This window comes from Corylus avellana, chromosome 1 (assembly GCF_965113065.1).
Source record: "Corylus avellana chromosome 1, dhCorAvel1.hap1.2, whole genome shotgun sequence".
Taxonomy (NCBI): Eukaryota; Viridiplantae; Streptophyta; class Magnoliopsida; order Fagales; family Betulaceae; genus Corylus; species Corylus avellana.
The window spans coordinates 8,738,475-8,754,195 of NC_142490.1; the positions used below are offsets into that span (position 1 = coordinate 8,738,475).

Here is a 15,721-nt window from a genome sequence, read left to right on the forward strand (position 1 = left end):
TTTCTTGGCAATCGAAAAAACACAGAATATAGGGAAAAAATACTTCTGTTTTTTCAAATAATAGACGCAATATATTATGGTAATAAAAGAAGTCGTGAAGAAAGGTACGTATATATTAAATTGAAAATATAAGAGGGACATTGGTTGAAATTAATTAAGAAGGAAAAAAGCCGTTGCATGTTCAGAGAGACAAAAGCAAATTAGCTGAATGGATATACCACCAGCACGTCAGAAAGGAGCTCTTGGAGATGTCAAAGACGCACCACCTTTGTCCGAGAGACCAACATAATTGGGTGCAAGCAGCCACTTTCTGATGTGGCTAGGTTTTGGTTTGCATGTGTTGTTCTAGCCATTACGCAGCCATTTATTTTCTATTATATAGGTTTGTCCAAAAGTTTTATAGGATACATCTTTTCTTATTTATATATTATTATATACACCTTAATTTACATGTAATTAGAACAGATATTATCTAAACCTTTTGGTTTGAAGAATATAAAATCAACATTTATCACAAATGATTTATATCCTTAAGACTCTTATTTTAGAAATTTTTGTTTTTGTTTTTATCTTTTTATCCATCTCTTATTCATGGATAGACAAATCAACCACTCAATATGTTGGACTACGGCTCCGTTTGTTTTGGCACAATCCCCTAAAACCTTGATGAGAGGAGATTACAATCTTAGAGGTTTGATAAAGGCACAACACAAACCCAACTTAAAACCAACTTCTCTCCTACATGGCATTTATTTATTTTTTTATTATATTTTTTTTTAAAACCAAATTAAAGGCCTGTAAAAATCAAATTTCAGAAATCCTAAAATTCCTCTCTCAGTCCCACGCTCTCCCTCCCACGCTCACCCTCTCTCCTCCGGCGAGTTCATTGGCCACCGGAAATCCCCTCTCAGTCTCTCGCTCTCCCTCCCGTGCTCACCCTCTCTCTCCTCCGGCGAGTTCTTCGGCCACCGGAAATTCTCTCTCACTCCAGCACTCTCCCTCCCGCGCTCACCCTCTCTCTCCTCCGGCGAGTTCTTCGGCACCGGCGAAGCTATCCGTCCACTGTCTCTCTCACTCCGGCGACGTCTACAGCCACCGGCGAAGCTCCTGTCTCTCTCTCACTCCGGCGAAGTCGAAGGCTCTCTCTCTCCTCCACCGGTGGTAAGTAATCCCTCTCTCTCATCCACATTCAAAATCTAGGGCTTTTTGATTTATGTGTAGTGGGTGCTAGAATAGTGTATTAGATTTATATGTATTTAGGGTTTAGATTTCTGTTTTTTTGAATATTATTGCTCTCTTTGTATCGACCAAGGTCCCTTCGTGCTATATGCAATTCTCTTGTTCTCGAAGAGGTCTTCTTTATGAATTCAAAAGACATAGTTATAACAGAGGAACACAAATGGTTTGCAAGTGCTTAAAAACAAATGGAAAATGGTGAAATGGAATTTATAGAGTTCTTTGGAATATACCTCTGAGAAATCCATCTGGGGTTTCATGAGTGGACTACCTTCAAGAATCCTATCTCCATATGAATTAATGGCTGCTTTAACTGACCCAATTCTTCATCTGTTACCTAGCTTTGCTCTATCCATTCCAGCCTGTTTGTTCTAAACACAAAAAAAGTGAAAATTATTTGCACTTGCTCAGTCTTTAGCTCAAATTTGGAAATTGAAGCCAATTTTGTGGAAACCAAAACTTTTCCAGAATATTATTATTCTTAAATGCTGTTGATTAAGTATATGTAATCTCACCTCAAAAAGTTTTTCACATAGAGCTCATAAAAGTGGTCTGTGAGTCCTTATACATTTGTTAGCTTCTAAGAAATAAGTTATATATAATATTATTCTTAAGTAACTTTTCCAGAATATTATTCTTAAGCACTGACAATTTGATTAGTTAAAAAAGGAAGATAAGGTAATAGTCGATCTGATTTTTTTAGAGGAGAAAAAGGACAGATAGTTCATTGTAAAATTAGCATACCTATAATCCCCAGGTAATATAGGCAAAATTTTCCGAACTGGCCATGTTATAGAATCTTCAATAGCATCCCGTATGGTTTCCTGAACAAAATAAATTTCATTAGATTCCTAATGCTTGTTCATGATTTAAGCATTATGGGCTTAAGATATAATGACAGAATGCAGTGCAGGCAAAGTGATTCACATCTGTAGTAATATCACATGTGATGTTCTATTCCATCCCATCTGAAGTTCCTGCCTGCAAATGTGAGTTAACATAGCCTGGACTACTCCACCTGATATTGTTGATTCCTTCCAGAAAGTATTGGGCAAGTTATAAGACCAAAACATAACTTCTCTTCCAAGATTAGTCCAATAACACACGGATAGCCTTAAATGCCATCTGGCACCTGGTTGTGTGGAATTTGAAGCTAGTGAAAATCTTGCTAGATCTGAACATGCTGGTTTATGAGGCCAACCAACAGGATCAACAAAGAATTATAAGAACAAAAGGAAAAAAGAAAGAAAGAAAACAAGACAAACCCCATATATGTGGAATATACCTTTTGAATTATACATTAGGTAAGTGGAAAAGTTTGAATTATACCTTTTGAATTTATATTCTAGTTTGTCTTTATAGTTCACACTGCTTTTTATAGTTCACACTGCTTATACAATAATATTTTGAATTATACATTAGGTAAGTGGAAAAGTTACTCATTATAGCTGCCTAAATGGACAAGGATGGTGAAGTTGAATCTTTGTATACACGTATTCCAAATGATGAAGATTTTTTGGAGCAAGATTGCCCTCAAATAGGTTTGACTTTTCATTTTTTGTTTGTGTTATAATTTTGCTTTGACACACCAAGATGGCTTTTAACTTTGTATCCCGTTTTGATAGATGTGGATGAAGAAGTTGAAGAATCAAATGTCTTAAGGATCACTTGTTCGGATAAAGAGTTGGATGGGGATGAAAGTTCGAATGAAGAGTTGGATGGAGATGAAAAATTTGAAGAAACAGAGATGATCGGTGGGAATGAAAAAGTCCTGTAAATCATAATTTTTTTTTTTTAATGATATTGGCATCATAAAATTGCTGTGAACTTCAATATCTTGTTCTGCCCTGTGAAAATCCATGAAGATGTCTATAACAGTTCCATTATTTTCTGTTCGATGCTTGGTAATTTAGCTCACTTGGGTGCCATGACTTGGAAGTTTTCTGGATGATAACTTTTGTTGCAATCCAACATTGAACTCAATAATGTAAGTATTAACTCTTTTCTTCATACTACAGATTTTCAAAATTTTGGCATTTTGCGAAGTAATTTGGTTACTCTCTGTGTGTTAAAATACTTACCTAAAGAGGGAATAGATGTTTCTTCCTATGCTTCTTTGCAAATATTAGCATCCAATTTGTTGCTACCTATTTACACTTCTTGCATATTGATGGTTTTGAACCAAAAAGAAGAAAATCGCTTGTTCAAACTCTGCTGCTTTCTTGCATATACTCTGCAATTTCTAGCACAAAATGATTCACACAGCTCAAGGTGTCAGGGATCATATGACTTCCACTAACTGTCTTATCATTATTTTAAAAAAATCATAGCCATACAAACTTTCCCAATAATTAAAAATGCAGAGTATTGATTGAAACCTAAATATCTCTGGAGGTATATGCATCATGACAGAAGCTTAAACATTTGCCATTACATACACCCATATAAACAATATTAATCACTTACTATTTTTTCTTTTCCTTTTTCGTCAATGGTCAAATGTTTAAGAAATAAGGATAGTTGGGGTGAATAGATCATAATCCAATCATAATTAGATTTTTTTTAAAAAAAACAAAAATTAGTGTCGACAAATTAAAGTTTCAAATTATAAAAATCTGCAATGTTTATCCTGCATGCCAATAATGCAGCCAATAATGCATGCCAATTTTATCATGCATGTCCTCTGGGAAACTGATAGATAGTTGCAAAAATATTGTGTGTCAAATACTACTGATCTAAAAGCAGATATTGACGCATCTAAACATGATGTAAGCAAAGATGCTACAGGTTCCAAAAGCAACAAACGCATCAAATTTACCCAAAAACACACATCAATTTTATTTTCTTGAACATTGCTTCCAAGTGTAATTCAAAACTGTAATTTGACATGTCATTTGATCCTCATTGAGGCATCATTACGTAAATTTGATGGTTTTCCTCGTGAGATATCAGTGCGTAAATTTGATGTCCGAAGTGTAATTCAATATTATTGAGACTTGAAATGTCACTTGATCCAATACTTGCAGTACTGCGTATATTTGAAGCTTGTAATTCTCACATGAATTTTAAAAATGCATGTGAAAATTATTTTCTCTAAGAATAAATGTCACATGCTTTGTTAATCCTATTAAAAATATATACCAGAATTGCTTGTTTTAAAAAAACTGATGTCAGTTTACACATGCTACAAATAATGCCAGACTGCTACAACTCCTCTTCACTTGTCTCATTTACACGTATGATGTATGCATAATAACGGTGAGTAGTCTAGCATTTCACTTGAGCAACCATAATAGAAACCACAAGCAAATACCATAAAACTTTGATGAATTTATATCTAAAGCAAACACTGTACTCCACAAATCAGTACAATATGTTTATTCCCTTAAATTCCAAAGTAAAGCTCATCTTAAGATTCAAGAGCCAACTATAGGGGGAACACAAAATGATCAAACTGCAGAATGTGTCCACTCATGACAGAAACAAAGAAAGATTTATTCTTCGGCAGTAACAACACTAATCTCACCCTTCTCCAACAAGTCATAAAATTGCCACACTTTCCTCTGTTCATTCCAGTGATGCATTTTCCAGAGGCCACCAGCAGCCAAACCAAGTGCCAACCCAATGCATAACTCCTTCACAACACTTGGTCCTTTCAAGGTGGCATGAGCAACCCTAGAGCCAGCCATTGTGCTTCTTTAGTAGAAAGCTTGTAAAGTCTGCAAGTAGAGACGACGGGCCATTTTCATTATTTTCTTTTTAAGAGGCACAAAAGTAAAATCAACAAGCCAATCAATTAAAATAACCAAACAATATTTCCAAAGGATAAGTAAATGCCAGATTACAACTGTTATTACAAATTAATATTGTCATATTAGTTCAAACACCCAGTAAGTGAATTTGTTACAGAGTATATTACCGATCGACACGAGTCTTACTGCAGCTAGGGGCGAAACTACATTGTGAAGCCCCCAAGCCTCAACGCGTTCCCCATATATATATATATATATATATAACCCTTTCAAAATCAAAATTTTACTGCCCAAAAAAGTTCTTTTTGGTTTTGTCCCCTGCACCTAAAATTCTAGTTCCACCCTTGATATGCAGCCTATGAAAGAACAAGGACAAGCTAGTTATTGCAACTTCAATATTGTGAAAATCTTGATAATCATATGCTGCTAGAATCAAATATTAATTGCAACCTGACAGCTTCATACTCATGCAATGAGTTGCACGGTTAGACATTCAATTTGTTTATAAGAAAGCAAAGATCAGTGGGCAAACTTCTAATAACCTTTAGGTATCATCACTGGTTCATCATACATTAATGTTCACTTTAAATTCCAAATCTGTTCTTGTCCAATTATCAGTCTCAAGAAAACATATACTTTCCTACTCCAAAACCGCACATTTGACACCTAAAAAGGCCATAAAGTACAATTAAATGTCAATGCCCAGGTTCAGTGGAAAGAGAAAACTTTCCTATAACACTAAAATTGCATCAATACAATAATACATATAATCTCCAACAAGAAGTTCCAAATTTTAAAACGATGCTTTACCTTACCGCAGCACAAGCACTCCCCACCAAAAACAAATATTCACTACCCAATCAAACATAGAACTAAAAAACAATAAAACCACCAAAACTGCCAGCTTTCTCGGCATCCAACCAAACAAAAACACATCAAAGACACAGAGGCCGAGAAAACAAAACCAAAACCCTAATCAGAAGAAAAAAAAAATCAATAATAAAAAGATCTAACAGGGGGATTTGAGTTTATAAGGAAGAAGACACACCAGGATGAGATCGAAGGGGGTGGCCTGGTCGACCTTGACGAACTCGGCGTCCCAGGCCTTGAGGTCGTCGTCGGAGGTGGAGCGTTCTTCGGACGCGGCGGCTGCTTTGGGAGTCTCGACGTGCTTCTTGCAGTACTCGGTGGCCGAAGACGTCGCCGGAGTGAGAGAGACAGAGACGGAACCTTGCGCCGGAGGAGAAAGAGGATGAGCGCGGGAGGGGGAGGGGGAGCGAGAGACTGAGAGGAATTTTGGATCTGAAAGGGGAAAAGACAGCGTGAATGGTTTAAAATTCAAATTTTTATTTTTTTATTATTTTTAAATGCCATGTAGGAGAGAAGTTGGTTTTAAGTTGGGTTTGTGTTGTGCCTTTAACTATCAAATTTGATGAGAGGAGATTACAATTGATTACAACGAATCTCTAAAATCCTCTAATATATTCTAACATCCCTTGAACTCAAGGAGAATATTCTAAAACCTAAAGTTTTCATTTTTTTTTTTTTTTTTAAGAGATGGCTATGGTCGACAAAAGTGATTAGAAGCGATTGGCAATAGATCAGAGATGCCCCTTAAATAACAATATCAAAAGAGGGTAAACTATGAGCCAAAATAAAACTCAAGCGTAAGCTAAAATGAGTTTGAATTTGAAACAATACTACAAATTAAGGTCAAACAATAAATAAGCCAAAATGAGAGCCAAATATAGATTAAAATGGGCTTGGGTTTTAAATAATACCGCAAAGGCCAAAAGATAGTTTGGGTCAACAACATGAGCATCAACAATATGAGATCAAATAATGAGCGAACAAAATGCCAAAATAATTTGGGGAACTATGAGATGAACAATGGTGTTCTTGCGAAACAAAAGCATGGTCAGACGGTCTTCGGTTGGGACCGAAGGCTCTCTAATACCTAAGTTAGCGTCTCATATGTGGATAAAAAAAATATAATGATGATTTGCATTTAAAATCCATGAATCAGTGTGTGCAGAGTGAGATATAAGAGAGAGAGAGAGAGAGAGAAAGAGAGAGACACGTGGGATGGAGAGGGTGTTTTTAGAGCCCTTGGCAAAGAGCTCGTAGAAGAACCCTTAGAAAAGGCCTTCTCCTTTTATTCCTAGGTGCAAAAAATGGTGGACACGTGTCATATGGTGAGTAGAGGAGGGCATATTGTAAATAAGTGTAAGTAAGTGGTGCCCATGGTGAGATATTTTCTCCCCAACATGCATAAAAATTGACCATTTAGTCCTAAACTTCTCTGACTGTCCACGTAGAGATATTTTATTACAAGCTTGTATTCGGGGTAATTTAGTCTTACCAAGAGAGTTTAGATCACCAAGCAAGTGAATATTTTTTCCTTTTCGATATGCATGTAATTCTTGTAGGGGAGACACATCTTCTATAGAGAAAGATCCTTTGTGCAATGTAAGAGCATCCCTATGTCTAGTCATTTTTTTTTTTTTTTTAGATAGTAGAGGGAATGCTATAGATTTAGTAAATTGTTATACTACTGTAATACAATTAGAGTAATATTACAAGCACTGCTATATGATCAGCCTAGTGATATAAGAGTGGGATGGGAGATGAGTATTTAATAAACTACTTACAACTTCAATGCAACTAGGACGACGTGTCGATAAAAATCAGAGGCATGTTACACCATTCTTTCAATCATCTTTGTTTTTACAAATTTAATAAATCCATCATTGAATTTGTGGACTCATGTGGGTCCCATAAAAATTCAATGGTAAATTCATTCATTCACTATATAGAGATGGTTCATAGAATGATTTTTATCATTTCTCTAAAAATCAGCATTTGAACCAACAATGACTTGTAAATAAAAAAAATAAAAAAATGATTGGTGTCACTATTTTTTTTTTCTTCCATATTTCTCTTATACTCTCCTACAAATTCAATAGATTAACTATTGAATTTTTGGAATCCACCATTGACTTATGTTGGGTTCACATAAGTTTACAAATCTAATAATTGATTTATAAGATGAGATGAGAAAAATATGCGAAAAAATATTGACACCAATTATTTTTCTAAAAAAAATAAGAGATTGATTTTTACTATCACATTATCCCAATTGTATGGGTATGTATGGAAAAACACATAAACACATAAATTGTGTGGTTCTTTAGTCATACTCATGAAATATGAACCCATTCTAACCTAAGATTAAAAATATTGTTTTACCACAATCAAATATTAATAAGCATGGGAAAACATACAAATTATTTTATATCACCTAAATTTCTATAATAATATTAACAAGTAAAATGATAAAGAGAGAAAGGGAGAAAGAAATAATATCTACCTAGAGCTAGAATGACGTCGGGAGAACATTAAGAAAGCACTTAGCATTCTCCTAAATATTATACAAAACTTATTTTTGATTCAGTCAACTTGGATTCAGATTTTTAGGTTCTAAAATCTAAATCCATTCTAATTTCTATCAAGTTTAAAAGATAAACGTTATTTTTCCTTCTCCGGTCTAGTTTTCGTCCCAACTCTATTCATATTTTTTCAAAAACAATTTACAAATTCAATAGTAGATTTAAAAAAGAGTTGGACATGCAAGAGATGATCAAGAATTTGAGGAAAACTTGACCTCGATCAAATCTATGCTAATTCTTTTTAAAAACTGATTTTTATGACCTGCGCATTTCTCTTCTAGAGTATTGATAACTCTTTTCAATAAATCATGGGTTTGATGGGTTTTGAGTATATATATGAACAACCCATGATACAAAATAAAGATCACACAGTGAAAGCATATACTACTTTTTTGCCACAAAGCCTAGCTCTCGTCGTGGGACTGCCTAACCATCTCCATCGTGTTGCCAACCTCCTCCACACCGTCCACTATTTCTACTGCGTCATTTGCCGGATCTGGCTGGGTTCTTGGATTGGTATTTTCAAAGCTCGATCAACTTTCCTTTTCAGACCCGGCCACCTTAACACGCGCCCCTCCACTGTGTTCACTAGCGTCGTCTGCTTCCACATGTAACCACCTTCCGTGTTGCTTTTCGGGCACCATGCGCCGGAGCGTGGCTCACACGCGCTTGCACATGGTTCTCACGTGCCTACGTGCGGTTGACACGCTCCGAGCAGAATCCTCTAGTAGCCCTCCTCCGCCCCTTGATTCGTTGGTGCTACTGTTTTGTAGGTTTATTTGCCTTTGTCTTTATTTTCCCTGTATTTTTATATTCTTTGTGTTTTTTGTGGCTAGCTGTCTCTTGGGTTGTTATTGGTTTATTACTGTAGTGGAGACTGTCTTGTGCTGGCATTTTTCTATTTTTTGAGCCATGCTATCCCCTCCTCAACCGACTACTGATGGTCTTATTTGTTACCCTAAACCGACTACTAAGGGTCATGTTATCCCAGTAAGGGTTTGTGTTGATACCGTCCTACTGATTTGAAACTACTTTTTTTGGTAGTATCAGCTTTTTTGATGGGCCAAGTCATTTATTTGACTCATTCCCAATTGTCCTTGTGACGTCGCTGTCTTCTTTGTATTTTTTGTTTTTGTAATTCTCCCTTGCAGGAAAAATTTTATATATATATATATAGTGGCTAAATTAACCTTGGGTAAATTTGGTGAGCATGATCATGAGCATGTCGTTCAAGCTCAACCATTAACTTTCTGTTTCAGACATTCAAGAAAGCTTGAATAGAGAAGTATTAAAATAAGTTATATATAAGACATGTCAAACAACATGTACAGTAGCTTCATTTTAATTAGTAATATATTTTTGAAAAGAATATTATATATTTACTTACACATGATCTGGATCCTGGCCTATTAAAGATACAAAACATGAGGAGGCTAGGGTGTTCCGTTTGTGCTCATCACGTTGACACGTTAAGAATGACTAGTAATTAAACAATCAAGGAATAGAATATACCTAATTTATTAAAAAAAATATATCTATAAAACCTAATTTAAAAAATATAAAATAATTATGATGGCACAAAATTATGTGCTTATAATTAATTTAACCGCTTAAACATGTTTCAAATGAGGGATAATTTCCATTTATAGCTTAAAAGGCAGGTGTTCCCTCCCACCAAAATCCCACATTTCACTCTCCTTTCACAGGACGCCTTACGTCCAAAATGTCCACTCAAATTTCCCGTTTTTTCTCCCACAACTCGAAGGAAAAGTCTCCATCACATTTTCTCTCCACCAATCGAGAGCTCCTCCCCACCTGCAACTTCTTCATTGATTAGATCGATCAAGATCGAGGAGTCTCGAGTGGCACAGAGACATCATGAGTTGCTTCTCATGTTTTATGTTGCAGAGAAGTAAGACAACGACAAGCAAGAGAGATCATGCATCTCCATCTGATGAACACAATCCATGCAGATTTCCGGGTAAATTATTTATTTGAAACAAAAAATTTGATTCAAGTTGAAGCGTTTCTTGTCACTTTTCTCTTTTTGGTCTTACATGCATGCCTATATCATCATTTATTTTCATTCATCATTTTTTTTTTTTTTTTTTTCATTCATCATAATCAGGGGTAGATTGTTAAAATGCTAATTTTGTAAATCCTAAATATATTTGTTTTCAAGGGATAGCTCAATCGGCTAGGGATCACGCCTCATGTAGTGCAGGTCACTAGTTCAAATCCAATTTTTCTCTCTTGTGCGGACATGTTAAAAAAAAAAAAAAAAATCCTATATATATTTGATTCTTGAGAAAGGCTGACTCATTAAATTTTGAGACAACATGTACAGTTTTTTTTTTTTTTTTTAAAATGGAAATGGAATTCAAAGGAAAGGAAAGGGCTAGAGGGTTGTCAAATTTAGTGAATGACATCATGATCGAAAAGAAAAAAAATAGTCAACGAAACCATTGGTGATATTGTTCTCATGTAAAGCTTTTTTTTAGAGGGAGTGTAGTGATGTATTGATGGGCTCACATATGAGGGGGAGATTGATGAGTATACATTTATGAATGTAGTAACTTCAGTGTTACAATGGAAAGATGTTACAAGTGTGATTATTATAACATAGTTAAACATAAATTTATAGACTTTAAGTCTTTGGGTTAAGTGGTGTCTGAGCATGCTAATTTACCCGATATTAATTTCCCCAATAAGAGTGCAAGTGTAAAAAGGTTGAGTCTAACATTGAAATTATAACACAAGTTAATATAGCATAGTTGGATTCAAAACCCATAGGCTTATACTTTTGGGTTGAGCGGTGTCTCAATATGCTATAGTATGGTCTAATTAGAAAACTTCCCAAAGTATTAATCTTCCCAACAAGTAGTATCAAAGCCAATGATAATATGCAATATGACGTATGATAGTAGACTCTTTCACAATTAGAGTGGGGATGGTGTACACATAGTGTGGATGAGAGTGCTTGGAGTAGAGGTATAAATAGCATGGGGCGGGCAAGCCCATGTAACACATAAGTTATCCTAGGGACAGTCTATCAGATTAATAAAGCTTCCATATAATGGGGAGCATAGTGATCTAGTGATCGACTTACATATGAGAAAGACATTATTAAGTATATACATGTGAGTACAAAAGGTGGAGTTTAACATTGGAAAGATATTTGAAGTGTAAGTGGTTAATATAGCCCGGTTGGACCAAAACCTATAGGCTTAAGACTTTTAGTTGTGTGATATCCCAACATATTATATTATAGTTTCAATGGGAAAAAAAAAAAAAAAAAATCCTTTGGATAAGTAGACATGATATATGCTAATGGTGATCTTTAGACCATGACACTTTCATCATTCTTTAGTATGGAATGATGAATAAGATTGTAGGTAATTAGGCCAACATTAGCAAATCAATAAATTTATCAAGCCAAAAAACCAAAAAAAAAAAAAAAGTATAAATAGTAGTAATAATTTTAGGGAAAAAAAGAAGCTAGATGATAATGGAGCTAGAATGGGGGGTTGGACTTGGAATTTGTGTGTGTGTGTATGTATATATATATATAAATGTAATGGAATTTGTACCCATACTTATGACTTGTAAGTTATTTTTCTTGAATATACCATGGATTTTAAGTCCTTCCCCTTTGGTGCAAGACTTTTTATTTACAACATGAGAAAACTTATGGGTCTTGCATGCATTGTTTTCTAATAGGTCACTGAGAACTTCTTGTAGGTTCAGTAGCTAAATCTCCACTATTTGTCTATGCAGAGATTAAGAAACAAAAGGCAACTTCTGAAACCAAAAATAATGACCAAACTAACCAAGTTCAAAATGGAAATATTGCAACACAAAATTTTAATTTCCGTGAGCTAGCAATTGCGACCAACAATTTCCGCCAAGAATGTCTATTGGGCGAAGGTGGATTTGGAAGAGTCTATAAGGGGAAGCTTCAGGCAAGCGGGCAGGTTATAAGAACTTCAACTTTTTGTTTTCCATTCCTTATGATACTTTTTCCTTTTCACTGATCAATTGCTATCTCTATCTCTCTACCATTTTGTAGGTGGTGGCAGTAAAGCAACTTGACAGAAACGGATTGCAAGGAAGCAAGGAATTTCTTGGGGAGGTTTTGGCGCTAAGCGTCCTACACCATGAAAATCTAGTCAATCTCGTAGGATATTGTTGTGATGGAGATCAACGGCTTTTGGTGTATGAATACATGTCAGGGGGTTCTTTGGAAGACCGTCTCCTTGGTATTGTTTCTTTTGTTATTATTTTATTAATCCTACTCCCTTTTGTAGCATAATCTGTACTTGGATTAACCTATTTTGTGTCCTCGTGTGTGACAACATCTGGGCTTGCAAGTAACGCTATATACCGGGCAAGTATTCACCTTTCATCCACTTGTGACGTGGTTCACCAAACCAAAGAACTTATTTTCATCCATTAAATATTATGGGAAATCACACCACACTAGCTTAATTTGGTGGATGAAAGGTGGATACTTGTCGAGTATATGACATTACTTTAGGATTGACATTTTTTGACACGAATTGTAACCTCAACACAAAATTAGTAGGTTAAGGTTGAGAGGTCTGACGTGTTTAATTAAATGAGTTAGATTAGGGTTGGACTAAATAGTCTTATGCTCATGCTTCGCGATGACCCAAACCAAACACAAGACAATTAGTTTTTTTCACGACCTAGGAACTGGGCACGAATTTGACATGAAATTAGTGGGTTAGTATTGAGGGGTCCGACTTGTTTAATTAAATGGGTTGGGTTAGAATTGACCTATATAGTTGTATACTCATGTCTCAACACAACTGAACCTAACACGTAAACATGAATTGCCACCCCTAATCAACATCATATATACTCAGATTTTGCAATTCTAATAAACTTGCAATTGTCTTACCAGGATGTTCCCTCTTTATTCTATGACATTAAGTTTCATTCAAGTATTTGCAAAATATTCATTGTAGTCTAATTTTTGTGCAGGTATGGGACCAAATCAGAAACCATTAGCCTGGTTTGCAAGAATAAAAATTGCCTTTGGCGCCGCTAAAGGATTAGAGTACTTGCATGAGAAAACCAACCCACCAGTAATATATCGTGAATTAAAGCCCTCAAACATCTTGTTGGATGAAGATTTTAACCCAAAACTCTCTGATTTCGGTTTGGCAAGACTTGGCATTCTTGGAGATAAGATACACACATCATCAAGGGTGATGTGCACGTATGGCTATTGTGCTCCAGAGTATACAAAGACAGGTCATCTCACATTGAAGTCAGATGTATACAGTTTTGGAGTTGTTTTACTAGAGTTAATCACCGGAAGAAGAGCCATTGACACCACCAGGCGGATAGAAGAGCAAAATCTAGTTGCTTGGGTAAATAGAGAATAATACGCCTTCCCTCTCTTTCTTTCATTTTCTCTTTAATTCAAGAGATATTTATAGTTAACCTGCAAGCATGTTAATAACCCGTTTGGAATTGCATTGAGAAATAGAGTTTTCGTATATTAAAAAAATAAAACTTGCAAGAGCTTTCTAGAAAAAGTGTCATGGTTTTGGCCTTTTTAAAACAATAACATTAAAAAAGTGCTTCTTAAAAGTCTGTTTGGAATTACGTAGGGAAATAGAGCTTTTAAAGCGAGAAATGACTTTTTAGAAAAAGTTTTTTCCAAAATGTGTTTTGACCATTTTAGAGCAAAGAAAATCAAAGAAGTACTATTTTAGTTTTTCACCAAACGAACTAGCTTCTTATTTGTGACAGCTTTTTATGTAATAAATTATTTTTGAAGCTCCTTAACTCAATTCTAAACAAGCTTTAAGTTTTTTACACGTCTCATTTTTTGTTGGCCATCTTTTTATGTACTAATAGCACTTTTTAAGCTCTTTAATACAATTCCAAATATGCTTTAAGCCCTTCAAGTACATCAGCTGTTTACATTCTCAGTTATGTTCATGTTTAAATAGGCACAATCCTTATTCAAGGACCGAAAAAGGTTTCCAGATATGGTGGATCCGCTTCTTAAAAATCAATTCCCTGAAAAAGATCTGGAGCAAGCGGTTGCAATAGCAACCATGTGTTTGCAGGAGGAAGAAGCAGTGCGTCCCTTTATGAGTGATGTTGTAACTACTCTAAGTTTTCTTTCTGTAACTCCACCAGAGAACATCCCTACTTCTCTTTCACAGCCCACCACGCCTTTAGAAAGCAAAAATTGTCAGGATCATCACAACCAAGATAGCTCACATGGTAGTTCAGATGATGAAGATAGTGACAGTTCATATCATGAGCATAAAGATGATTCAAAGCATGATCATGAGGGTGGAATCAACTCAGATAGTGAAGATGAACACCCAGGAAGTTTTGTTATGGAGGCTCAAGACTCGCTTTCCAGCTCAAGCCACAAAAGCGAAAGAGATTCTTGGAGGCACAAAGGAAGCTTTGGATCACATGAAGGAATTAGTGTGTCATCCTTGTCAAGCCACAGAAGCAGTGAGGTGTCAGAAAAAGGAATTGCTTATGGCCGCAAAAGCAGCAAGAGAAGAAATAGAAAATCTGGTGATAATGGAAGTGTTTTTTCAAGCAACAACAACAGTGTTTCTTCTCGTGGCAATAGTAGCAGTGGATCCAAAAATGGGAATATTTGTGTTTACTTAGACCATAATAACAGCAGGGGATCACAAGATGGAAGTCTCTATTCATCATAAGAATTTCCAGCCTAGAGATAAATTTCAACATATATACTGGTCTACTATGGTTGGGGAAAAACCACCTGGTGCCACAAGGTTTAGAAGTCTTTGTATCGATCTGAAATGATTTAAAGAAATGAAGAAATTGATTTTGAGTGATGACTTTTGAAATTATTGTTTTGTATCAATTTGATACGTTCCTGGAGAACACAACGGACAAGCCCTAAAGGGTGAAAGAATAATGACAACAAAACAATAATGTTTTTGGTTTTGGCAATTCAATCGAAGCATACAAATCAAAATCACGGATTTTGATCACGAAGTGGAATTCTTTTGAAAAACTCTTTAAAAGTAAAACCACTATGTTATAACCAAATTGAGAAAACTTATCCACCATAGAGGATTAATTACAATTAGATATTGACAGCGGGTAGAACTAAGATTGTTCTGACAGTGTATAATAGCAGCAGAAACTGAGAATTAAATATTGGAAAGAGAATTCAGGAAGAAAGAAAAGGGAAGAGAAAGTCCCTAATTGCCCAAAATAATCAAACCGAGAAATAATTCTAAAAGACTT

At 35.4% G+C, this 15,721-nt stretch overlaps 2 protein-coding genes and 1 long non-coding RNA gene across 3 annotated transcripts; 2 read left to right on the forward strand and 1 right to left on the reverse strand.

The window, feature by feature from the left end:
- The first annotated feature begins 849 nt into the window (after nt 1-849).
- LOC148587923 (uncharacterized) lies at nt 850-2,989 on the forward strand. Its single transcript, XR_015912162.1, has 3 exons — nt 850-1,161; nt 2,659-2,777; nt 2,862-2,989. It is a non-coding gene; the product is annotated as an uncharacterized LOC148587923 (long non-coding RNA).
- A 1,539-nt stretch (nt 2,990-4,528) lies between these two features.
- Nucleotides 4,529-6,331, reverse strand: LOC148587924 (putative cytochrome c oxidase subunit 5C-1). The gene is made up of 2 exons (XM_088511513.1): nt 6,037-6,331; nt 4,529-4,955 (listed from the first exon to the last, which is right to left on the reverse strand). The coding sequence occupies exon 2, from the start codon at nt 4,923-4,925 to the stop codon at nt 4,731-4,733; it is 195 nt and encodes a 64-aa protein (XP_088367639.1). The 5' UTR covers nt 4,926-4,955; nt 6,037-6,331; the 3' UTR covers nt 4,529-4,730.
- Nucleotides 6,332-9,079: 2,748 nt separating this feature from the next.
- Nucleotides 9,080-15,162, forward strand: LOC132169023 (putative serine/threonine-protein kinase PBL26). The gene is made up of 6 exons (XM_088513304.1): nt 9,080-9,206; nt 10,275-10,418; nt 12,185-12,411; nt 12,507-12,696; nt 13,445-13,836; nt 14,425-15,162. Exons 1-6 carry the CDS (start codon nt 9,080-9,082, stop codon nt 15,160-15,162), a joined length of 1,818 nt encoding a protein of 605 aa, XP_088369430.1.
- Nucleotides 15,163-15,721: the final 559 nt, after the last annotated feature.